At 39.6% G+C, this 27,932-nt stretch overlaps 1 protein-coding gene across 1 annotated transcript in view; it reads right to left on the reverse strand.

Moving 5' to 3' along the window:
- LOC135700481 (uncharacterized) overlaps positions 1-22,981 on the reverse strand; it is a 57,888-nt gene extending 34,907 nt beyond the window's left edge. Inside the window, exon 1 of the mRNA XM_065221000.1 lies at positions 22,843-22,981. Coding sequence (XP_065077072.1) covers positions 22,843-22,981 — 139 coding nt within the window. The remainder of the gene's footprint in view (positions 1-22,842) is intronic.
- Between the last annotated feature and the right edge of the window lie 4,951 nt (positions 22,982-27,932).

Consider the following 27,932-nt stretch of genomic DNA (forward strand, 5'->3'; position numbering starts at 1 on the left):
TCTCAATTAATATCTGTGGAAGTGCATTTAGAACACTAAGGTCAGGGCACGCAATAAGCTAATATGCGATAAGCAATATGCTTGAAATGTGAGTAATAATAATAATACTTATAAGAAGAAGGTACTCGTTTTGGCTGTTATTTGTATTGTTTTCAAATTCTCATGCAATTTGGGGTGTCGCATTATAAGGGTTTGGGAAAGTGGGAGGAACCTGGAACATGGCCAAATGTGACCAATGTGGTTCTGGGCACTCAGTATGACCACCAATTAACTTGTTTATTTCTCAAGTGCTTTCAGGTGTCACATGATGGGTTTATTCATATCAATGAATTTTGTTTTTAAATTTATTCACCTTTCCAAACGTGCCGTTACATTTGATAAATAGTCACAAATTGTTGAGATATGGTTTAAAATCTAATACGGTTTCTTGATTCTAAATTTTTTCTATGAGTTTCAATTCCGCCCTAGCGCATTGAAACGTCATTAGATTTTCTTCGTCCTACTGATAATTGTACGAAAGGGGATTCGCTAGGAGCGCTTCTTTTGTTTTGAGAACAATGAGCGTAAATATGCATACATTGCGCTATAATAGGATTAATGTTGTAGCTAATAAACTAACGCATCGGCAAAAACCTATTATTGATTTGTGCACAGTGAAATCGTTGATATTATTGATCTTTTCTGATTGATAGAACGGGCATGGGCGATTACGACGAAGTAGCGCTCTACCCTACTCGTCACAGATTTATAATCTCCCTTTCTCGCCTTAGCGCGGTACGTTCTTAATACGTAGTCCCCAAGTAATACAAATGCGAAAGATGCAAAGTAAGCCAAGACCTAGCTGTTGAGTAGCTGATTTTGAATGGTCAGGAATGTTCAGAAATTCTCAGAAGTGAGGCAGGATGGTATAAATAAGCTGAAAATTAAACATACATTCATCTACCGTTCAGAACTTTCCTTTTCCTTGATTTGTTTTCCGTCGATCTTGTTTTCCGTACTGAGTACCAATGCTACCGACACCAGGAAGGCAGCTCCAAAACCTGTACCCTACCGATCGACCCATCAACTCATGAACCGGGGACCAACGGCGGAAGACGTGATCAAAGATTTTTTGCCTCAGAAAATACCGACGGCGCCGACTGGGATTGAATCCATACCCTTTAGAGTGAGAGGCAGTCATGCTTACCACTACAACACCGGTGCGGCTTACACGATTTCTTGGAGTTAACTACTTCTTTCATCCATGAGCTGTTTTTTTTTCGACTGATATAATTTCTACAATCAAACTTGAAATTTAGGATATTGAGTCGTCTAAGGTAATGAACCTTTGAAGGTTAAAACATCTAGAGTAAGAGGAATTCATAAAAATGACATAAAATTTTATACTAAAAGTAAAAATGATCCTTAATTACTACACAAATTTGAATGATTTTTAATGAATTACTGTATTACATGTATTGTTGGAAAAATAATTTCTGTTGGGTGATGTTTATCCAGAAAATAATGGATTGCTAGTTCATATACAGCAAGCTGTTTTGGTGGAGCACACGTAATCAAGTTTTGTTTTGTTGATTTATCAATTCTCATTGATTTTTTCCTTGATTCTATTTATTGAAATTATCGCCAAGCGATTGTTTTTCATTGCATCCACTTCTTTCCCCATTTTTGCTAGTCACAAAATAAGGATCAACTATGGACTATGGCAATCTTGACTCATGGACGATTGTATTCGAAATAAATGATGTCATTCAAATTTATAGACTTATGACAAACATCCATTGTGGCAATCGTGCAATATGGCTAACATCCATATTCGGAAAAAAAAAACTTTATTGCTAATGCCTATTATGGTAAGCATCTGTATAGCAAACGTTCGTATGGCCAGCGTATTTATGGCTAATGCGGTATCATCAGCTTAAAGATCATCAACATTTGTCATATTATGGTAAAAATATCGCGAAACAGAACGTCAAATTTTTAGCCGTGCGGCTAAGAAATCGATCCTTTTAGAGAAGAAATATTTGGAAGTCAATTTAATGCTACTGAATTGAAGGACTATGAACTGAAATGTAATGAACTGAAATGAGCTCAATACATCAATGTTATCTTATTATCAGCTACAGTTTTCAAGTGGACCAAATATTGGAGTGCCAAAACTGGCTCACCTACCCCTGGCGAAGTCATCACGGAAGCGCAATGTTCTTTGATGGGTGATAATAAGATTTTGCAATATTTTCGCTTATTTTTTCAACTTACCCTATATGATGTTTGCATCGAACAATGAACCGCACCGACTTTTGCTCCATCACTTCACTTTTATTCACCACAGAAAATCAACCAATCCTGTAATTTTATTGAATTTTGAATGCAATTTCCAAAAAAAACTTTCGGCGCAGTAATTAGCACTGTTTGCTCATGTAGCCGATTTAGGAAAACAAAAGTATCCCATATTTAAATTTAATTCCACAGAACGAACACAACTCTCCCGAATGGCCATCCGTACCGCATTAATTACCGCGAAAAACTGTTTAAGTAACCGATTGCCAGTCTCACTTGAAGTTGCCACCGGTTCGCTACGATTCGATTACGTTGTGATTCCAAAGCCAAAAGTCACAAATAGTACCAGTCAGCACACAGCATGCCACCGTGTCGTAGTGCAAAGAGCCAACTGACAGTTCTAGCAGCCACAGCCCCCCCAAATCGGCGAGCACTTCCATTCGGTTCCGGTCTAGCAGGAACAGAACAAAACTACTTCCACCTCTCGCTGTCGTTTGTCATGACTAGCCTAATGTATGGTCGTAGGTAGGTACAGTTTCATTACCGTTCTCGAAAAATTTGTCTTTAATTTGAATCCCATTCGTTCGAAACGATCCCAACTATAACCTATATCAAACGATGCGATGGATGTCGGTGTGTTGTTCGAGCTTGACATCGCGAACCGTAAAAAAATCTGAATCAGCTCAAACGCATAAAATCACATGAATAAAGGTGGCTTACGACATGGAATTGTGCACACTTAAACGGATAGTGGACAGAGCGTGCGATGAGGTGTTCCTAGACCCTTGTTGAGTGGGTTTAATTCATGTTTTGCGTGTACTTACCGGTAATGAAGCAAATATACACAGGAATTCCCATTTTAATGCCACGAAAGAGTACACCACCTATAGGTGCTCGATGAATGAATGAGAGTATGTATGTAGGTATACAACCGGTCGCTATCTAAGCAGCAACGATGTTGTCGTTCAGTGCATTTGGTTCTGACGATTCGCGCGTGTTACGCCTTTAATTGCATTCAACCGTGACGCCCCCACCGTATTTTACGTTTATTTGGCAGCGAGTTGAACTGTGTACAGCCGTGTTTAGGTCTGATTTGCTGTCAATTACAGCAAATCTGGAAAGAAGCAGTCTATGTGTGTTTACCCATTTGGTGGTTAAACGATTGACATTCTAATGAAGAATGAAGAATTTGTTTGGTTAGAATGGTTGATTTGTTGCCGGAATAGTTTTGCTCACTTGTACTTGCTGTAGAGAAAATTCCCCCTCATGCCTACTCTGCATTGGTATAGTTCCCCAGAACAATATTTTAATTAGTTCTCAGAGGATGCATGTTTCAGCATAGGAGACTGATAAAAAAAAAACCCATCATGCCATTCTCATCTATTATGCACCCTTTGCCTGCAAATATTACTTATCTCGCTGGTGGTACAATCGCCATGACCCTTTGCTGAGCGGAGTTCCCAGTTCATGTTCATTGACCTCGTTCGAGGTTTCCTGAACCGCGAAATGGCTTTGAAGTGCAATAGATTATGTCCCACGCCCTCCAGAATACGGATTACCAACCCTATACGGCTCCATGGATCTGGTTGTCGATATTGCACAATGTTCTCTCCAGTTCACACAAAAAAAAAACATCGCAGTATCAGTCAACATGTTCGATGTACGAGACACGTGTGTATTCATGCATATCAAAGTGTGGCTGTTTTCTGAGCACTCTTTTTCCCCTGTTGTAAGCCAGGAATTTCCAAACCCATCCCATATCCGATGTTCAGCGATTGACATCATCGGACGGAACCGGATGGAAATTCATTGGGATAGTTTTGTATTGTAACAAGGCGGCAGCGAAAGGGCTTTCACAATACTGCAGTGTGGGCTTCTTCTTTTTGACAGTTTCAATAATCATTGGAGAAAGTTATACACATTTGGAGCACACAATCTGCTGCGGCAGATTCTGTTAATTGCTGGTAATCAAAGTGTACTCTCCGGCTCCAAAGAGTTTGAGAGTTAAGGAAATATGCTCTCCTCAACCAGTAACGCAGCTAGATCACCTTTTCGTGGTGCATTACTGGTGTAAGATCTACCACATTGAACTCTGGCTCTAAGCTTTTCTTGCTGACGATTATGAATCTTGCTGACGGTTTTTATATTGGAATCAAATATCAGTATCATCGCTTGGTTTTGTCTCTAAGAAGGCCTATTTTTATGGTGGTGCCAAAAAAAAAAAGACGATCACAAAACAATAAACTACCAGTGTGGTTCAATCAACAACTGAGAATTTTATTAATAAAAAAACAGTAAGCTCACAAACTATACAACAACGAAAACACTGAAAGCAATTTGCAAAACTATCATACTTATTTAACCAACTAAATACAGCTATCAACTCTGCATATGAGGATCAAAACCGTTAAGTCGAAAATGAAGTCAAGTCATGTCCTAAGAACGTTTTAAATTATGTAAACACGAAATTAAAAAAGTACCAATTTTCCTTCGCGAATGAATTTGGATGCAAATGTAGGTGAGAATTCTTATGAAATTTGCAATCTCTTTGCAAACTTCTTCCATGAAGTAGGTATATACCACATTTTCCGAAGAAGATTGTGACCGCGATTTATTTGCATTTATTCCTAAAATTTCTAAAAACATTTCTATCAACCAACTATGGGCCGATTCAAATATTACGTGAATCAAAAGGAGGTGGGAGTAGGCTGGAAATGTGTTAACCCCCATGTATTATGTATAGGAAAAGTGCTTTGACAAGGGAGAGGGGGTATTCAAAAATCCAGTTTTTTTGCGTTACCTAATATTTGTGGCCTAGTATGCCATTCTCCCCAGTGTAAGCAGGGTGATGAGATGAAAAGACACCTCGCACTATGCCAAAAGCAAACTCACCCGAGAGATCTTTATTTTGTTTTCACTTTCTACCGCCTCTCCCACTTCACAAACAAATACAGTTTCTGACGTTCGCACCTCCAAAGGTCCAACACACCGGAGCGGATGAGTGATCACTAGGGAGCACCGTAGAGAGTTCGTTTGCTTCACCGGGGAGAATCACCCCGGTGAAGACTTTGGTTGTTAGTTTGTTGCATACAAAGATTTTTTAAAGGTTACTTTTTATATTAACGTTGATACTGATGTATGGAGGTCCAGACTGGGTTGCAGCGCTGGAAATGAAGCAAAACCATAGGAAACCGAGTAGTACGTTCCGGCTCATGGTAATGCAAGTCGTAAGTGCGTACAAAACCATCTCGTCGGAAGCAGTATGCGTTATCGCCGGTATGATCCCTATCGGCATCACCCTGGCGGAGAACAGCAAGTGGTACAGGTGGAGAGAAACCGGAAGAGTACGGAAATCTGTGAGAGCGGAATCGTTGGCTAAGTGGCAACAGGAATTGAACACGGCTGAGAACGGTAGATTCATACAGATTCTTTCGATCTGGGCGAACAGAAAACATGGAGACGTCAACTTTCACCTAACGCAGTTCCTGTCTGACCACGGCTGCTTTAGGAAATACCTGCATCGGTTCGGACACGCAGCGTCACCCCTCTGTTCGGAGTGTGGCAACGTGGATGAAACGCCGGAGCATGTGGTCTTCGGCTGTCAAAGGTTCGAGGCAGTGCGAAGGGATACGTCTTTAACGTGGAGAATGTCGTCGATGAAATGTGTCGAAAGGAAGGCACTTGGAATGCCGTCAGCAGCTGCAGCGACAATGGAGAGAAGAGCAGCGATCTAGCAACACTAGAACACCCGATGAATATTGACGAGATGCCGCTTCAAGTTGAATACCGTGTCTACTTTGAATGATTTTCCATTTGCTCTGCAAAGCACAAAATTCACAACCACCGGTACTGTCGTCAAACCGCAGTTTTCTTCGTGAAGAACAGTTTGCACTTTGTACCCTCACGTCAAGCTCTGCCTGAATCTTTGGAGAAACAATAACGCATTTGCGCTACCATCTTGCTCACGGAAGTGAGTGTATAATCAGACAAACAGTGAACTGTCAACTCTCTCACTCTCCCGTGCTGTGTCTAACAATCTCTCCAGTGGTGCCACGAAAAATCTCCGAGGAGATAAGCAGAGATTCACCGCAGAGAATGATATCTCTCACACCCGGGTGATTCTCCCCAGAGAATTTTCAACCCTGTGGCCTACTTTGATTGATGAAATTGATTGGAGTGGTCCCAGAACGCTTCGAATAATGCGGAACATCACAATTTCATGATGCTTCTTGTGCCTTCTTTAGCTCAGTCGATGTGCAGCTACAAAGCAAGAAAATGCTGGAGGTGGTTGGGTTCGATGTCTGGTCTGGTGTAGGAATTTTTCGGGTTGACAAATTTCTTGACTTCCCAGGGCATAGAGTATCATTGTACTTACCACCAGTGCAGAGATTTTTCATTGCTATTGACAGACTTTCGCGCGATATTGACAATATTGATTTTCACATAGTCACTGATAGACTTGATTCTCAAAAAAAATTGTCAAAATCTCATTCATTTTTTCGTCAATGACAAAGATTCACCTGGTAGCAAAATGTGTAACTTTGTGCATTCTAAGTTACACAATTGTTATCCAAGCAGTTTTGTTTGTAGATGTTTGTTCACTTTAAATCTTTCCTGCATAACCAACCGCCTTTAGTATGTGTCCGCGGAATAACGAAAACAAGTTCAACTTTAATGCTAGCAGCCGAAGGATTACCAACGGACACACAACTTTTGCGCGAAATTTTCCTAGACGTCCACGAAGAACTTGGAATCCCACGTATTGACGCCCTGGCAGACCTGGAATCACACCGTGCGTTTTTATCTAGTGAACGCACACAACGACTGCAGCACACACGGGAAGCCGCATATAAATTCTACAGCACCCAAAAGTTTCATCGACATTGACGCACACTTTGGAAGAAACCTTTTCATCAAACGACAACAGTCTTCGGACACTTTCAGAAGAAAATGGAAACGTAAGTGTAAATAATAATAATAATGAAAATATTTTATCAACCGACGTACTTCCAACAATTTCTTCACATAAACAGAATGCGACTGAAATTTTGATTTACTGTCAAAATTTCAATCGCATGAAAAGCCCAGCTAAAATGAAGGCCAATTTTAACTCAGAACTCATCTTTACAGTAAAATTTACATAATTTGAGCATATTTGGGTGAAATCACACATAGCCGGTGAACCGCACGTGTTCGCCTCAGTGTATTTTCCACCAGACCATGCTCATAACAGCACTTATGAAGCCTTCTTCCAAAGTGCTGAACAAATTCTATCTGAGCTTCCTCCTGAGGTTAAAGTTCACATCTATGGAGACTTTAATCAACGCCATGCTGACTTCATTCTGGACTCTGAAAATGAATGTCCCAGTCGTTGGGGATATTGAAACATTGCAGTTCATTTTTGACAAAGCTGCTAATTTAGGACTGAACTAAATTAACCACATTAAAAACCAACAAAATTGCTATTTGGAATTTTTACTAACGAATATTTATGAAGATTTCTGTGTGACCGAATCATTAAATCCACTGTGGAAAAATGAAGCGTTTCACACAGCAATTGAATATTCTTTATTTGTGCATGAAAACCAAAGACCCAACGACTGCGAATACGAAGAAGTCTTTGAATACAAATTAGCAGACTACGAAAAAATAAAATTTAAATTAAACAGTGTCAATTGGCAATGAATTTTAAGGAATGTAGGAAATGTCGAAATTGGTATAGATGTGTTCTACAAAATTTTAACAGAAATAATTTCGGAAGAAATTCCTTTGAAGAAAAAAAGACGCAACAGAAACACACAAAATCCAGTCTGGTATAACAGACAACTAAAGAACTTGAAAAATCGGAAGCAAAAAGCACATAAAATTTATAAAAAAGCACAATAGTAGTAATAATTTATTAATTTATTTGGATGTATGCGATCAACTGAATTTAGCTATCAGTACTGCATTTGAAGAATATAATGCAAAAACAGAACATGAAATAAATTCCTGTCCAAAGAACTTCTTTGAATACGTAAAAATCAAATTAAAATCTGACAATTTTCTTTCAATAATGCAACTCGACGAAAATGTCGGTGATAGCTCGGAAAAAAACTGCAATCTATTTGCAAAATTTTTTCAAGAAATCTATACGACATTTTCTGAAAAAGACTGCGACCGCGATTTTTTTGCATTTTTTCCAGAATTTTCAAGGGACATTGGCCTAAATCAACTTCAAGTGCTGGATATTTTGCAGGCCTTAAAAAACTTAGACGCCTCAAAAGGTCCTGGACCTGACGTAATTATCGTGGTATAGCCATTATCTCTTGCATTCCTAAACTTTTCGAGGCAATTGTCAACGGAAAATTATTTCTCCTAATCAAAAATAGAATTACTGACATGCAACACGGCTTTTTCAAGGGTCGCTCGACCTCGACAAATTTACTTGAATGTATAGACTATTCATTGAATGCAATGGATAATGGAAACCACGTAGAAGCTCTCTATACAGACTTTAGCAAGGCATTTGACCGCATAGACATACCAATGCTACTTTTTATATTGCGAAAAATTGGAATTGAGTCAGGGCTCCTAAAATGGCTTGAATCATATTTAACTAACCGCCAACAAATAATTAAATTCAACGGAAAGAAATCGAGTCCAATTCAAGTCACTTCAGGCGTCCCCCAAGGCTCTCATTTGGGACCTCTTTTTTTTATTCTATACGTAAATGACATTTCTTTCATTCTCAAAAAACTTAAATTGCTTATTTATGCCGACAACATGAAGCTCTTTTTGGAAATAAGAAATGAAGAAGACATCAATATATTCCGGAATGAAATGCACAGGTGTAAAAAAAGTCTACTAGAATTGAATGTAAAAAAATGCAACTTAATATCATTAAGCAGGAAAAGAACAACTTCAAATATTTCAATTGCAGTAGGAAATCAAAATGTAGAAAAATGTGAAAGAGTTAGGGATTTAGAAACTATCTTAGACTCTAAACTAACCTTCATAGACCATTACAACAAAATTATTCACAGAGCAAATAACATGCTAGGCTTATCAAGCACTTTTGCTATAACTTTCAGGACCCATACACAATTAAAACACTATATATTGCCTATGTGAGGTCAATACTGGAATATTGCAGCATTATATGGTCTCCTTTTTCAATCACGCACGAAGAAAGATTAGAATCAGTACAAAAACAATTTCTATTATACGCTCTTCGTAAATTAGGTTGGACTTCATTTCCTCTTCCATCATATGAATGGAAGAATGCTTTTCAATGACGACCGATGACTGTTTCATTGATATATGATTTTTTCATATATATGAATCCTCAGTAGACGTGTTTTTTTATCAAAGGCAAGTGTCACTCGAACCATAACAGCAATTTATAAAATAACGAACATTTTGAATGGCTCGAGTGACACTTGCCTTTGATAAAAAAACACGTCTACTGAGGATTCATATTTATGAAAAAATCATATATCAATGAAACAGTCATCGGTCGTCATTGAAAAGCAATGCAACTATGTTCTGTCAATCTAATTGACTTTTATTGGCTCTGTTGTCTTGTAAATTTTAGCTAAACGGCCTCTTTTCTGATTTTTATTTCTCAATCTATGAAATATACACGAAAACTACACAGCAAAAAAATAATTTTGATATCACATCAAAGTGGATGCACTACAATCATGTCGAAAATTTCATGTAATTTTTATGACCACATAAATAAACAAATGCAGTAAAAGCAGCGTAATGTCAGTTCATGCATTGTATTAATGATAATTTTGTCATTTTTAGCAAGTAATATTACACCATATTTTCGACATGATTGTAGTGCATCCACTTTGACGTGATATCAAAATTATTTTTTTGCTGTGTATGTTTGAACGAAACTTCTAGAACAATATGAGGAACATTATGCCGTAGACTACACATTTTATATGGGTGGAAAATTCGTACAACAAATACTTTAAAATTCTTCACTTTTTAAGATATCTTCGAGCATGAAACTAAGTCAAACTTCAATAGAATCACTTCTAATAGTCAACCTTTGGTCACAAAGTTGATACATGACACATTAAACTTTGCTATGAAAGTTGTTACAGCAGCTTTCGTTGTTTCAGTCTCGAGATACAAATATTATAAGCCGTAAATTACCTTGAAAACATAAAATTAACTAGAAGCACCTCTAAATCAACACCGATTTTGCTGAAAATTTACACAGAAGTACAAATTAACATGACGAACAGTAATCACGGTTGACCCGTTACATTCCGAACATTTCGTTTAAAATGAACAGGTCTAGTGGAGATATATGCATGGCCGCTCGTAAGATGGGGCCTGTCGAAAGGGTAGCATGGATTGATAAATTTGAAATGTTTCTCGCGCAATGCATTTTATTGATTTTACCTCGCTACATTCGAATGTATTATCAGATTTTATAAAAAGGCCAGGCTGGTGCGCCTATAATATAACATCATACAACGTCATGACGATTTCGTGTGGCCTCCACAACACTAGGCAGCTTCCCTAACACGTCCAGTTTTAATAATTTCTTGGATTCTATAAAACGGACCACCAAACGGACGGAATCGATACATGAAAGATATAGTAAAACAGCAGACGCCATTCCCAGTTAATTTACTAAATGTTCTCACGGAATGTCAAAACAAATAATCGGAAGCAATTTCCGCAATAAATGAGATTTTGGATATATAGGGGAAAATGGATGTAATGTCGGCCTAAATGCTCCTTATTTGGGCCCATACATAAATTCAGGAACCAACAAACATTTCAATAGCGACCTAAAATATTTATTAGTACCGTCCCCATTACTTAGGGGTCTCATAGACTAGTCAGCACCGTATTACCAAGCTGGAAGTGGCGGGTTCGATTCCCGGTCCGATAGAGGGAATCTCTCGGATTGGAAATTTTCTCGACTTCCCTGGGTATATTGCCACACAATATACAAATTCATGCATTGGTATTGTTGGCCTATGGATCTAAGATTGGGCCCATCGCTAAAAATCTGCTATTTATCAATTTTATCTAGATCAACGCGTCATTATGACGGTACTATTGATTATTTTTGGTCGCTATTGAAAATTTAGTCGTTTGCTGAATTTATGTATGGGCCCAAATTAGGGGCATTTAGGCCAACATTACATCCATTTCCCCTATGTGCTCGTTGAATCTAAGTTTGCTATGCAAGATAAGCCCAAGATCTTTAATAGAATCGAATAATTAATTCTGATCGGCGAGTGACTACGGATGATGGTAATGACTTTGTATTTGGCAGTATTTGTTTGTAGAGCACAACAGTCTATGGTCGATTTGATCACACGGTAGACTTTCAAATCATCAGCATATAACAACTTACAGGAACTTAAGTGGTACAACACGTCGTTAATAAATAAAACGAAATTAAGAGGTCCTAAGTGACTCCCTTGTGGAACACGCGATGATATATAAAACACATCGAATCTGGCATCATGAACATAACGAAGGCCTTCCTGGAGGATAAATATGATTTTAACCAGCGAACGACCCACAATGGAAGACCAAGGCGGCTCAGCTTTACGATAGCGAGGTCATGAGGGACTTTGTTGAAAGCCTTAGAGAAGTCAATGTAAACGGCGTCTACTTGCTGGATACAACTTGTCATGCAGAAGACTTTCGAGAACTTTGGCCAATCATTAAAGGATCGAGATAGGTCGGTAGTTTTCCACGTTGTGAATGCTACCTGACTTGAGTTGGTGTAGTGGATGCAAGCTTCCAGGAATCCTAAAAAAAAACACGCCAACGATGCTGCACATTTCTTGAGGAAAGACGGTGAAATATGATCCGGACATGGGCCTTTCGATGAATCCACCGAGCAAAGGGCTTTGAAAATGGCGTCATGGCTGAAGTTAAGCTGCAGACTATTTTTTTCGGTAACTGGTCGATGTACTGCTGATGCGGAGGAGTTTGATCGAGTTCGAAAACGCTTCGGAAGAAATCAGCGAAGTGGTTTGCAGAAGTGGCATCGGCAGTAGGTGACGTCTGCCGGAATACCAACTGATCTTTTGCGAGCGTTTACGAAAGAACAGAACGACAATAGGTTTTCTTTGAAGCCACTCTGGAGGTTATCGATATACTCACGAAAGTGAACTTCATGCAAACTGTTGTGCTCGACTTCTGCAAGCTGCGCACCGTACTTGTTTTCAGCATTCCTGGAGCGAAAGTAACGGTTACGAGCCTAATGCAGACGGTAACGCAGATTTCGCAATTTCGGATTCCACCACGGTTATTAGATATGTATAGGCTCGTAGACCTTTACCGGAACAGTATCACGGATTACTTTATAAATATTATCATAGAATAAGGACACGGCGGTATCAATGGTAGGTCAGCCAAGTAATTGCACCCAATCCAACGCTGAGATCCTCGCATTAATTGCATCGAAATCACAACGTGCGAAATTTTACTCACTGCGTGCTGCTGGATACGGTGACAGATGGTGACTCGAATTGATATCAACTTTCAAAACGAACGGCTTATGATGGCGATCAACTTTCGAAATGGCAGATGGCGGTTCAAACAGCTCAATTGGATCTGAATCACTAACGAGCACTTGGTCGAGATTTTTACCAGTCGCGTTAACCAGATTGTTGATTGAAGGATTCGACTACAGAAAGTTCCTATTCAGATGAAGCATTGAGAGGGAATAATTCTTCGGACATCCTCATCGAAGCCCCAAGCTAGATTCGGCAGGATGTAATGACCCACCACCTGTGAAAACAACGATGTCAAAATGTTTTGATAGTAGACTGTCAAATGATCACGAGTGTTGACGAGAGCAGTAGAAGAGGTAATTGTTACGGCTGGTTCTAATTGATGTCAGCACCGGCTTCCAAAAATGTCGGGTCCTTGTATCATCCTCAATAAACTCCTGAAATTCGATTTCTTGTGAACAAGATAAAGAATCCTTAGCTTTCGACTTCGATTCGAGGCTGACTCCCACCTTGTATGATACGAAAGACAGTATCGACCGACAGTGGTATCAGCGATTCCACAACAACTTCATCCACATTCAAAGATTCCTTGGCGAGTTTCTCGATGCTTGACTGTGAAACTTTGGGCGATATTTGGGTTAGGTAGACCCATATCTTGTTTAAATGGCTTATCTACAGGGCTGATGACAAATGATATCATTGCATAAATTTTGTATAACGATATCTAGCTTTAGTATCGATGGAACGCTATTTGGATCTAAGGTCTGTATCCACAATAATCCGGACACATCAAAAATTATGTGAAGCACAAATTTCGTATTATAATTCAATTGAAGTTGTTTATTTCAGATTCATGGGATATGATTTAAAAATTCATTAAGTCAAAACATAGTTAATCGATATTTGCATTTTCGAACTTTGCGCTAAACTCCATGCTTTAGGGTGGCCGTCTTTGTCTAAATTTGTTGGTTTCTTTCCAGAAAGCTTCCGCTTCATCAGAGCCCATTATCTCTCGATTGGACGTTACTCTGGATAATTTGGTGGATTTGTGTTTTTTGGTACAATGCTTTGTATCAATCCATTACAGTTTTAGCATAATGGCATGATGTCAAATCGGGCCAGAACTAAGAGTTTTCCTTGTTGATTTTGATGAAGGGCACAGGCACTCTTTCTGGCAAATCTCCTTGTTGATTGTGCCTGTAGTGACGAAAGATTTACTCTTTCGGCCACACGTGCAAATTGCTTGCCAAATAAGGTATTTTTTTGGAAATTTCGATGCCTTCTTCGTCCTGAAAAGCTCAGCTGTGGCATTTTTGGCCCTTTTGGAAAGTCAGCCCTGGAAGCTGCTTGAAATCCTCAAGGACATAAGTTTCATCGTTCATAACAACATGAGAACTTCGTCAAATATTCGCAGTACAAACATCGAGCCCATGATTAAGCTGTCAAATTCTGTTTGTCCTAGTGATTTGGAACTGTTTTTACTTTATACGACCACAGCCCCAAACGCTGTTTTGATTTTTTTTACCAAACCAGGTGACATTCCTATTTTACGAGCCACCGTTCGAACAGAGAGATTCGGGTTATCCTTCAATATCCTCTTCACCTTTCGGTCCATGACAGGATCAGCACGTCCAATGTTTTTAGCACTTCTCGGTTTCCTCTCGACCGTTAAACGTTCCGAAAATGATTTAAGCACACCGTGAAGCGTGGATTTAGGTAAATCCAATTTTTGCAAGTTCCCGTATTGACAAGTCGGGATTTGCATTACGTCCTTACAAAATCCGCTCGCGCACGTGTTTACATGGAATGTAAACACCAATCATAGTCTTTTCCATCAATGAATCCTAGCTATACCCCTGCGATTTTTTTCACTCCTACGTGCAATATTTCAAAAGTTACAGTGATTTGAAGGTGTCCGGATTAATATGGATACAGACCTTATGTGCAGTTTTGCAGGTTCTTGTCAATCACGGAGTTGCAACAACGAAATGTACGGTAATCAAGCTATGCTCAAGCTCAAACACATTCTGACGTCTGAGAGATGGATGATTATCAACGACATGAGAATTACAATTATTCAATATTCTTATGTAGTTCCTAGAAATTTTTGAAAATTTATTTAGTTACTGCATTATGGAAGGACTGCGCCTCTCCCCAGCCCTGATTGGCTACATTCAGAATTGTTAATATTGTTCTTATTATTGTCAAAATTTGTAATATTGAAGTGAGGGCGCTTACCAAATTGTCAATGTAATAGGTTCGACATCTCTATCTTATTTCCAGCAAACTAACAGATCCATAAACAACAAAGCCTTCCGTTTCCACGACTTCGATTTAAATTATTGATGTTATATCAATAACTGCAAACTTAATGATTGTTTGATGCAGTCATCGAATCCATTACCAACCTTATGTTGAATATCGGTAAACATTTTTATGGTTAAAGAATTTATATTACCATTGAAAACTTCTTAACAAAATTACGAGAAACCCCTTTCGCAAAGCAATAGAGATAGTAACCTAAAGACATCAAAGATGACAACCCAGAGGAAGCTCTGCACTTCACCTGCAAAATCACAGACTGCCGCACATTTCCGATGCTTTTGTTTTTCTCCCCCATAAACAACAACGACATCAATCCATTAGGCTTCTAGTGTACCGGCAAAAGCAAAATATCGGTAGTTATAATTGAATTTCCAGTTCCACCCAGCCAAACAGCTTACCTGCCCAGCTTCAAACGAACTGACGACACCGATCGCACGTAAGCAAAATCAACCGGATGTGACAGCAGCCGAGTGGAGTGGCGTTGGAAGGGTGGAGGAGGTCGGTCGAGTGATACCACACCTGGCCACCTGTTTGAGAGGTTCGCGGTGCATTCCGGCTGAAATATTGTCGGGGCCGGAGGTGTTCGTCACACGTGCTGCCATCTGTTGATTATCCTTCGGGGTAGATTTTTTTTTTACTTACAACCTCCTGCCTGTAGTTACACATTCGCGCTCGGGCTCACTCATTGCTTTGCACTTTTAAACCAGTCGTGAACTCAATTCCGACTCAATATTTCATCATCACATCCTATTGAATTAATTCGATTTAGTAGGAATAAAGGATTTTTAATTGAATCCTAAATTCAATTTTGTGATTGAGCAGCATCCTGGCCGGGCATTGTTTGGATTGATGGCATTCCTTTGCGAGAGAGAGAGAGAGAAAAAGGTAAATATTTTTATAACTGTTACCAACTTCTCTATTGTCGATTTGAATTTTGCTCAGACGCAAAGTGGTGCCAACATGATGTGTAATTGGTCAGGTACTGAAATTTCGCAAAGCACTTATAGGTGTCTCGATGTCACCTCCACTCAATGCAATGGTTCAACGCTTAATTGATAGATGTCATCCAGGGAAGCGTGCCTGTGGGAGAGGAACTGTCCATTCTTTGTGTTCTGTTGGCTGTTTTGTTTTCCATAAATTCTATTCCGCACTTGTCGATGGGGAAAAAAAAATGCTGATCCATCCAACCAAAGGCACTTTCCGCAAAGCCATGATCCATTTTGATGATGGTGGTGGCAATTGTGGGAACACACATGAGAGCCGATGTTGGTTTCTGCTGGTAGATTGGCCAACTGCTAAAACACACAAAAAGGGTTCACCGATCGGAGTCAATTTGATAAAGCGACAGGCTCACTTTGTAGTTAATAGCCAACCTATTATTGGTCGTAATTGAATTATTGGCAGTCAGTGGTCCCCTCTTGCTCCTTTCATCCAGGATATACTCTTGGTCGATGTGAGAAGTGCAAATGGACGGAAGTTGTTGCAAACATGATTAACCGCGCTAAGGAACAACCAACGGAGCGTGGATGGCTTTGTGTGTGTGTGTGTGTGTGTTCCGTAGAAGAAAATTGAACTGGATGTGGGAGATTCAATTTGCCCAACCAATAGAGCTGATGGACAGCTCAGTTTCGATACAGTTCAAAATGACAAACATCAATAGAAATGATGAATAGTTGGAAAAATCGATCATTTGATACAAATACACTAAGGTCGTTTTTTTTTTCAAGGGGGATACGTACCTACCGTGTAAAAAAAAAACGCGTTATTTCCAAATTCGTAAACAAAACTTGATGTTGTATGTACTTCTAAGCCCTGATCACCTAGAAAATTTTCATTCATGATAAAGTTCATCTGGAGGTAAGCATCTTCCACATGATCACTTCATACCAGGCAATGAGAAGGCGGACTCTCTCGCAAAGGTGGGCGCGCAGGAAGGCGAATTTTATGACTAGCAAATTTCACACAATGAATTTTACCATTTAGTGCGTCAGAATACCCTTTCGAGTTGGCAAACCGATTGGGACAATGGAAATCTTGGACGGTGGTTACATTCAATTATTCCTAATGTTTCTTCGAGAGCGTGGTTTAAAGGCTTGGACTTAGGTCGTGACTTCATTCGCGTGATGAGTAGACTTATGTCCAACCACTACTCGCTAGATACTCATCTCAATAGAATGAACCTCGTGGACAGCAACATCTGTCGGTGTGGAAACGGTTACGATGACATCGATCACGCAGTTTGACAATGTATGGATAATGACGCCGCCAGAGAGCGACTTTTGAATACCCTTGAGGCCCAAGGAAGACAACCCTATGTTCCTATCAGAGACGTGTTGGGAATTCGCAATTTCTGCTATATGCAGTCGGTTTATGTGTTTCTTCAAATGTCTTGTATAAGAATTTAATTCCTTTGTCTTTTGTATCTCTTTATTAGTTTTTGTTTGTCTTGTCCCCCCGTCTCGATGAGTCTCATCGTCGCCCACTGGTCACCCACCATAGCCGGTCGAACTCCAGACGAAACTAGAACCGCACTACCATTCATACTGTCGACAACGCTCTGACGAGACAATGAAACCTTACTCCCAAGCTCCTCCCCTGATCCTATCCTTCGACATGTACCTCTCTAACCTCGGGTAAGCTTCGAGTAATCGGCCCAACTCCTACTAGACATAGAATTAAGTGAATTTTGTTACTAACAAAGAACTGAACTATCGGCTCCGTAAAGCTAACGCGATTGAGCCTTCCAAATAAACATACTAGTTAAAAAAAATGATATCATTTCGGAATTTTCTCACAAAGCAGCGGTAATGTGAACACTAAGTTACATAGTTTTGCAGATGTTTCATGACAAATCGGCTTGATATTCAACGCTTCGACCCACGTGGACGGAGTTAGGCGCTGGCGCTGATTGGTATTAGGGTACATCACGGCACATATAAACTTCCTGATTATGGTGTTACTCGATATCCCAATCATTGTGAATGCTGTAGTGGATCACTGCAACGGTCAGTGAACGCCGCCGTTTTCCCATCCTGTTGGAAGCTAGCGCACATCCCAAGTAACCAAAAGTTCCGCATTCAACGATTAAAATCACTTCCAAGTTCCGTAAAGTTCAAATAAAGTTCCAACCGAACCTTCAAGTTCCATAAAGTTCAAATAAAGTTCCGACAGAACTTTCAAGTTCCATAAAGTTCAAATAAAGTTCCGACAGAACTTTCAAGTTCCATAAAGTTCAAATAAAGTTCTGACAGAACTTTCAAGCCACATGAAGCAATCCGCACAAGTCTTTATTAGCTACAAAATTTAATGTACGTAATTATGAAATGATCAGTGGCCCGAATAAATCATAATTCTTATATTTATGCAATGCATCAACATTCTATACAAACATAAAAAAAATTAAAAAGTTATTTCCTGAATTCGAACTCGTGTTTTCGGCATGTGATCTTCGCACGCTAACCACTGCGCCACAAATGTATTAGTATACGATGCAGGCAAACACCAATTTAAAATTCATCAAGGTGTTGTGCTTCGTATTCAAGTCAGTCAGCTGGACTGAAAACTCCAACAGTAGGCGGGACAACAGCTCACTTTACTATATCTCAGATGACGCAGTGGTTCGTGCTGGAACTCTCACGCAGAAGGACTGGGTTTTAATTCTTCAAACAGCTCCAATTCTCTACCACTTATGTTGATAAATCAATACATATTAATACCAGCCTTTAGAACTAACTTTCATAAAAGTGCGAACTAAATATAGAATTATTGTAGAGGACAAAAACCTTTTTTAATATTTTCTAAAAGTTCCGTTCAAGTTCCGCCAGAAGCTGCTTAGAATGCTCTTCAATTATGATACCGGAACTATCAAGTTCTTATAACGACTTAAAAATGAGGCTGCTTAGAATTCTATAGACCAACACCAACCAAGCTGCTTAAGCCACAAATAGCCTTTTATCGGAACTTTTGGTTACTTGGGATGTTTCCACTACACAAGAAGGGCAGCAAACAGGACGTTGGCAACTAACGTGGCATCACTTCGCTTAGCGCTGTTGCTAAATTGTTCGAACTTGTTGTTATGGAGCCGTTACTCACTCACTGTAAGCCGATTAGTGGCAGTGGAGCATGATTCCATGACTGGTCGCTCCACTGCCACTAACTTCCTTTGTCTTACTTCCTACATCTCTAACAGCATCGTGGATCGTGCTCAGACGGATTTCATTTATACTGACTTATCTGCTGCCTTCGATCAATTGAATCACCGCATATCAATCGCAACATTGGACAAGCTTGGGCCATGAGTCCAGGGATTTTTCTTTTACTTGTGGGAACTTCGTAAAACTTCAAATAGATGTTCAGGGAAGATCGTAGAAATTTAGTAAACTTGGTCGAAATTCTTGGAAATTCATAGACCTTCAGAAAAATCGTAGACAAAAGGAACTTGGAAAAGTTCTGAAAACTGCGTCGAAGTAGAGAATTCATTTAAATTTGAGGAGCTTCGTAGAAGTTAAAGGAACATTACTTTATTTTAGCCTTATGGACAAGGAATAGTTGTGGAAATTACGTGCAAATTCAAGAAATTTCGTTCAAGTGCGTGGAAAATCCACGAGAAACGTAGAAGTGCAGCATACTTTGTAGAAGTTTTTCGAATTTCGTAGCATTTTGCGGAGCTGATTGGTAAAAAAAAACGTCATATAAGTGTAAGGAATTTTTAAAAAGTTCATAGAATTTTTTAAACGATCTAAAAATAGTCCAATAAACTTTGAAGAACCTCAGGGATCCTCGCTTAAGATTAGGGAACTTCGTTGCAGTTTGCCTCAGAAATCTTACTCCAAAAAAGCTTCATGAACTTCATGGAAGTTTTTGGAAACTTCGCTAAATTTCAAGGAACTTTCTAGGTGTTCAAGAATATTTGTAGATGTCTTAGTTGTCTTTCCAGAAGTGCAAATATGTTCAGAGATCTTTGTAAAATTAAAAGAGATGGACAATATATGGAATTTGGAATAAATTCAGGGAACTTCGTAGAAGTTGAGAAAATTTTGTAAAACTTCAGTTTTGTAGATGTTCAGATTGCATAAGTTACAGGATATTATTTCAGACATCCTTCCTGGACAGCAGGAAATATTCGAAAGATCTCTATATAGTCGAAAATATTAGTAAAGTTCACTGAATATTTGGTAGGTTGTATGTAGGTTGATCAGAAAGTATTCAAAAATTTTCCAGTTAATGGAAGATCGAAGTAGTCCGCGCTTGAAGACTGACGAGTGAATTTTTGCTGCGTGTTTTTCTTCCGCTGATTTATCAATTTTTAACTTAATGTCTGCATTGCTTGTAAAATGTCGCGAAGCTTTTAAATCAATGTTGAAAAGTGCATAATAGATACGCGTGTGAGTTGTGTGCCAGATGAGTGAGATTCAAAGCTCTTGCCGGGTAGCATGAGCAGCTGGCTTATGGGGCACGAAGGAGAGGGTTGCCAATATGGATGTTTCGGTGAGTTCCGTTTCCCGAAATGTGCAGCCACTGGGGATCGTCGAAAGCCTGGAGAAGGTGTATTTACAAGGTTCCTCTATGTAACATGACGGAAGAAGCAAACAAAGATAAGTTTAGGTATTTTCTATTATAAATCGCTTCAATCAATATTAGTTTACCAGAACGATCCCTGCTGCAAACCTTTCTCCACATCCAACATAGAATAGAATCATGATGGTCCCACATCTTACCCCTACAATGGTTTGAGCTGGACGATTTATCTTTAAGATGATTAAATATGTCATTGTGACCGGGTTAGCAGACAAATTCGAACTGGTTACAGTTGCAGATATGAATTCCCTCTAGAGTTTACAGTTGCTTCACAGCAATATAAGTGTGTAAGGGCTCAGGCGTTCCCCTCTTAGTTCGCCTTTTTGTTCATGTAAAATATTCATAAGTACAACACCAAGAAGTCGTTTCACACCAGCCGTTAACGTTCTAGCCTTTCAGAAGGCGAAGGAAAAAATTGAACAACTGCGAAAAATGAAAGGAATACGTACAACCGCACAACCGTTCCCAAAGGTGTCGGTCCAGTAGCTCACATGACCTCTGCAGTGGCAGCGCCAGTGGCTTCCACCTCATCTGCTACTACTGCTGCTGCTCCACCTCCACCGCCAGCGAAACCTGTTCCACCGGTACTGGAAGCAGACTCTACCAAAATTTCCTACAACATTCGGATGCAATTCTACAATCTCATGATTAAGCCAGAGTTGAAAATTATCTGGAGAGAATCACCCGGGTGCAAGAGATATCATTCTCTGGGGTGAATCTCTGCTTGTCTCCTCGGAGATTTTTCCTGGCACCACTGGAGAGATTTTTAGACACAGAACGAGAGAGTGAGAATGTTGACAGTTCACTTTTTGTCTGTTTATACACTCACTTCCGTGAGAAAGCTGGCAGCGCAAATGCGTTTTTGTTTCTCCAAAGATTCCGGCAGAGCTTGACGTGAGTGAGTGAAAACATCAATAAAATGGCTGAAAAACGTATGCAAAGACAAGGGCGTAGCCAGGTTTTGAGCCAGGAAGGGGCGAAAAAAAAAATTACTATGGAAATTATAGCCCAATGCCATTTTACCGAAAGCCTCTGTGTTGCTGAGTTTAGTGCGGTTTGAGGACGGTACCGAAAAGGTGGTTGTGAAAGTTGTGCTTTGCAGGGCAAATGAAAAAAAAAACATTAAAAGTGGTCACGGTATTCAACTTGAAGCGGCATCTCGTCAATATTCATCGGGTGTTCTGGTGTGGCTCTGCTCCTCTCTCCATTTTCACTGCAGCTGCTGACGGCATTCCAAGTGCCTTCCTCTCGACACATTTCATCGACGACATTCTCCACGTTAAGGGCGTGCATCTCCCTTCACAAAACTACCTCGAACCTTGGACAGTCGAAGACCACATGCTCCGACGTTTCATCTACGTTGCCACACTCCGAACAGAGGGGTGACACTGCGTGTCCGAACCGATGCAGATACTTTCTGAAGCAGCCGCGGCCAGACAAGAACTGCGTTAGGTGGAATTTGAGGTCTCCGTGATTTCTGTTCACCCACGTTGGAAAAAAAATCTGTATTTGTCTACGTGGTTAGGTTTAATAGAGAGACTTTCAGACAGAGGCTGGTTCATCTCTTTATTAGTCTACGTGTCCATCTACCGTTCTCTGCCGTGTTCCACTCCTGTTGCCACTTAGCCAACGACTCCGCTCTCACAACTTTCCGTACTCTTCCGGCTTTCCTCCGCCTGTAGCACTCGCTGTCTTCCACTTTGAGGTTATGACATGCCACCGACGGCAATATCTTCCCGCTGTACCGCTTTACAGTTACTGTCCAATAGAACTTCCGTTTTATGATGGACTATCTGCAGCTTCGCTCCTTACATCCAATTGGGTTCTTTAATTTTGAAAAATATATCGGTTTTTATATATCATCTGAAAGAGCTTCGTTTTCTGAGCACAGCGATATTTTTTTCGAACCCACACACTTTCATCTCGATTTTTAAATCAATATTTAAAGCAAAATAATAACATCACTGTTTGACACTAAACTGACAAACAGACAGCTCGCTCCCATACAAAATGACACCGAGGGGCGCTAATAAGTTGATTTTTGCAAATGTAATCATTCTCATTTAAAATAGTTCCAGTGTACCAAAATTGATGAAATTTTGGGTTTGGGTTCCATTTTTAATGCAGATTACGAATATGCATTTACCTCAATACCCTTAAAGAACCCTATTACCAATCATGTCGATCGCCTCGGTCGCCAGCACTTCCACCTCTTCCAGCGTCTCGCCTGTTACCGTCAAGACAATGTCGCCCGCAAAGCCAACGATCTCAACTCCTTTGGGCAGCTTCAGCGTTAGCACGCCATTGTACATCCCGGTCCAGATCGTTGGACCAAGGATGGAGCCTAGTGGAACTCCCGCTGTGATCCTAATCGATCTCTGTCCCATGTCTGTCTGTTGACTAAACTTCAATAATGATGCGCTGATGCACTTCCCGTATTCGCATTTCCAAAATGTGTATAGTAACCTTTAAAAAATCTTTGTATGCAATAAACCTAAGAGGAAGAGAAGACAATACGGGGGCGAAAACGAATCACTTTCTGTCAAACGCGAACCATCTCGTGATTGGCCGATTTGAAATGCGTAAGATGGAGATAGAGATAGAAATAGAGATAAAAGAGTAAGAAGTCAGTTGTCTCCTCTTCCTCTTAGCAACAAACTAACAACCAAAGTCTTCACCGGGGTGACTCTCCCCGGTGAAGCAAACGAACTCTCTACGGTGCTCCCTAGTGATCACTCATACGCTCCGGTGTGTCGGACTGGTGGAGGTGCGAGGTCAGAAACTGTATTTGTTTGCGAAGTGGGAGAAGCGATAGAAACTGATAACAAAATAAAGATCTCTCGGGTGAGTTTGCTTTTGTCATAGTGCGAGGTGTCTTTTCAACTCACCACCCTGCTTACACTGGGGAGAATGGCATCCCTGGATTAAGCATAGTCTAAACATCTACACAAGCTGCGAGGATGCCTATTAACGCGCTCAAACCGAGGAGCTGGCCGTTGTCAAAAAATGCAACACTCCAATGATCTACAAAAGCAGTGCTCTTTTGGTGATTAACAAGCTGTTTTGTTTCTGTTTCTCTTTGTTTTCGCAGTAGTAGTTTCTAGTGAAAGAAATGAACTCCATCACATCACTAAACATAACCACGAGCAATAATGAGGAACTGCAGCCCAAACCCCATGATAAACAAGGAGCGGATGCATCCAACGAAACTTTTAAGCGCAAAAGGATCATTACCAACATAGGAGGAAATTCGGTAAGATCCTTTAATTGCATTATTTTATGATTCTTCAATATTGTACAAATATTTACACATTACACACAACTACACATAGTAACTCGGAGCGTTTGGTACGGTATGTCCACGCATCCTTCCACCCCTGTAGATTCAAGAAATGTTCCGCAGTAGGTCTGGCCGTATTGATGTTTATATCATATCTCAGATATGCTGTAAACATCAATTAGACAAGAAAAATGATTAGACCTCATCTAACCTCATCGTTTTCCAGGATGCTTTCTCGTACTGGCTGCGTTTGTATTAGATTAGATTAGATAAACTTTTCCAGTTAATGGAATCAGATGGAATCTTGAATGAGGAATCTCGATTTTATATGACCATTTGTACATTCTCTATAAGGAAGACCCGTGCCTTGGTTATTTAGCTATATTGTCAAAAATTTGCACTCCAGCAGCTGAATTCCGGGCAGAAATTTCCATTTCTACATATACCTAATATGTATAAATTTCTTACTTTTCGATGAATTGTATGCCCAGAATTCAGCTGCAGGATAGTTTGCATGGATTAGCACATAAAAATTCCGTACTTTGTGTGTATTTTTTTTTGATTAAATGAATTACCTGAAAAAAACTCTGACCTGTATAAAGTATGTGTAAATAATAAATAGATACCAAATGGGTTTAACCAAAGGGGTTGGTCACTCTGCACAGAGTGCCAAAATCAAACTTGGGCACACCCGGGTGCAGTCATTGGCGTTGTTTGGCACCCATGGTTACGGCAGTCGCATCCACATTTCCTCCCAGACGAAGAACAGCTGACAGCGGTATCTTGACCTGACCGAGGATTCCGGCCATGGCTACACGAACTAGCGATGTATCTCCCACGGCTGCGGCTGCTTCCAATGCTGCTGCTGGTCCGTCTTTTTTGACGAATTTTAGAGCAAACGGAACAGCAGCAGCAGCAGCAGCATTGAAGGACGAGAAGTACAGCTTCATAATGAACGGAAGTTTTGTGCATTTGTGATCGATCGCGCTGTGGTTGCACTTCATGATGACGTTCACCACCAGGGCTACGCTCGGGAACCCAACCAATCCGGACGAGGAACTTTCCGATTTCAGCGGGAACATTCGCACTTGCGACGGGCGGCAGTCCTTGTTGGTGAATGGAGTCAGCAGCAGATCCTCGGACGGCATACGGGTGATCCGTTTCGGGTCAGTGGTGCGTCCATCATCAGTCCGGCCGATGTTGGTTTCCAGTTTTCCAACGGATGATACTCGGGCGGTGAAAAATTCGGTGCAAATCCGTTTCCTCCGCCGGCTCCCAGAAGGGTTGGTTGACTAATGATTGACGTTCGTTGTGCGGGGTTGGTCTTCCGCCGAAGATGGAAGGATCGTGCAGCAACGGAGCTCGTCCGTTGCAGGCATCCTTGGAGACGGGTGCATCCAGTGTGTAGTCCCAACTGGAGTCCGTGTCGTTTTTGAAAACATTGAAAAACAAAACAAAAACAAGAACTGCTAAAATACCGGTTGCCAAACAAGGCATTATTCACAAGCAATCAATAGTCAGTTGACTGACTTCACTGACCCAACTTTTGTAAAAATAAGTTAAATTACTATCTAGTTATAAAAAGAGACACAATCATTCAAGTTTCGAGCTCATTCCTTTCGATTAGAAATATAGTTAAATCTTGATTTTTTATATAACTCTGAATGTTAGTTAGTCCGATGAATCGAATAAAAATTGTTCTGGATAAATTCTTTATTACTTTTTTTTTTCTGTTCAAATATCAGAATCATGACATTCAGAATCCGGTATCTTAAAACCTGATGAAATAAAATTATAACCTGATTATTCACAATTTCACAGTCAAGATTTTTCGAAATTTTTGAATCTTTATTTTTTCTACTTTCTTATCTCGAAGAATTTTTCTCTCGAGAAATGCTGTGAGTCTCAGAATCTAGGTAAGTTTCCTATGATCTTGAATTACGAATTTTGAAGAACAGGAGATTCAAAACCGAGTCGAAAACTTGTTTAAATCCATTAAATTTAGTTTGAAAATAATTTCGTCCAAATTTTCTTTCAGGCACATTTATTTTGTGTAGTTTTTTTTTGAAACTTTTCATAAGGTTAAACATATTATAATTATTTAAATGTTTATTTGTTTTCAATTAATGTACTAAAATTTTTATGAAATGCTAGTCTTTTTTTTTTATTATATAAATTTATTAGAATATACACAAACAATTTTTAAAATGTTTCTTCATTGCATCATTATTGTTCCACCGTTGTTGCCGAATATGATTTTGAAACTTATACATTCTATTTTTTCCAAAATTTCTCAAATTAAAGGCGATTGCTTCGCCGACTAGCCATAATGCTGCTTTCTCTTTATAACTCTTTTCATTGATACTTATTCCTATTATTTCTTCTGGGTCATCATACACTAAATTCAATCTTCTTCTAATCAAATTATGAATCCAGCTCCATATTTGGTCTGATCCTATACATTTCTTTATACGATGCTCTGTAGTATCTAACTGTCCGCAATATTCGCATGTATCAGTATTTATCCCTGTAATTCTATTCCTAAATTGCTTCACTTTAGAGCTAACAATATCATTCAAGGACATGTAAAGACCTTCTCTAGCTTTGCTACAATTTTCCCACAGGATATCCCACTGTATGTCAAGGTTTTCCATCTCTATCTTAATAGCATGATTACGCTCACTTAGCATAGCGCTGTACATTAGTTTTGTTGAAATTAGCAAAGGATTATTAGCAATTGTATCGGCATAGCATAGCCATTCGCGACTGTTTAAAGTTAGCGAGGTGTTGTTCTTTTGAGCCATCATGAAATGATCAACTGTGTCATCGGCTTGTTCGGAAAATAATACATTTTTAATGCACAACGCTTTACTTTTAAGGTAAGGGTCAATGAGGGAGAGGCCCCCTTTACTCGTATCCATGAACAACTGGTTGCGAGCAACTTTGAATATTTGTCGATTCCAAAGAAACATCCAGCAACTTGTATTAATTTGTGCCAGGTGATTTTTGTTGGGTGGAAAAACTTGTGCTAGATACCATATTTTCGATACTATAAAAGTATTTAGAACCCAGACTTTTTGTATTAAATTCAAATTTCTTTTGGAATGCGTTGTAAGGCAGTGTTTAACTGATCGAATCACTGAATTATAATTATTTGTTACTGTATATGGATATTTTGCATGAAATATTACACCTAATATTTTTAAACTGTCCTGTTCTTGAATTTGGTGCGGTCCAGATTTGCAATTGTTAAACCGCATATAATGCGATTTATGGATGTTCAATTTTATTTTAGAATATATGCTAAAATAGTTGATGATCTCCAGAACCGTGTCGAACTCATGATCGTTGAGGATAAAAATATTGAGATCGTCTGCATAGGCTAATACCTTTATAAAAGTATTGGCCAAGAAGCAGCCTCTAATATTATCACTAATCATTCGTATAAGCGGTTCTATGTACAGAACAAATAGTGCTATACTAATAGGACACCCCTGGCGTACTGAAGACTTAACATGAATGTCATTGGTTAGCAATCCATTGAAGAGAACTTTGGAACTTGCATTACAGTAAAGGTTTTTAAGACAGTTGATAAAGGAAACTGGAAATTCAAATTTTTCAAGCACCGCCCATAGAAACGCATGGTTAACTCTATCGAAGGCCTTTTCTAAATCAAGGCTTAGAAGAAGCCCTTTGAATCTTTTGGTCTGTCCTGCACGAATGGTTATGTTACGCAGTTTTTTTAAGTTATCAACGCATGAGTATTTCGGATTGCATGCCGTCTGGCCAGGTCCAATTATTTTATCTAGTAAGGGATGTAGTCGATTTGCTATTTTTTTTGTGAATAGCTTATAATCCACGTTCAACATACTTATTGGTCTTTTATTAGCTATATCATGTGGATTACCATTCTTTCGAATCAAGGTTATTATACCCTTTGAAAAGTTCATAGGTGGACGCACACCTTCGACCAAGTATTTGTT

The sequence above is a fragment of the Ochlerotatus camptorhynchus genome, unplaced genomic scaffold, assembly GCF_037179485.1.
Source record: "Ochlerotatus camptorhynchus isolate MF236.1 unplaced genomic scaffold, CSIRO-AGI_Acam_v1.1 ptg000137l, whole genome shotgun sequence".
Classification (NCBI taxonomy): Eukaryota; Metazoa; Arthropoda; class Insecta; order Diptera; family Culicidae; genus Ochlerotatus; species Ochlerotatus camptorhynchus.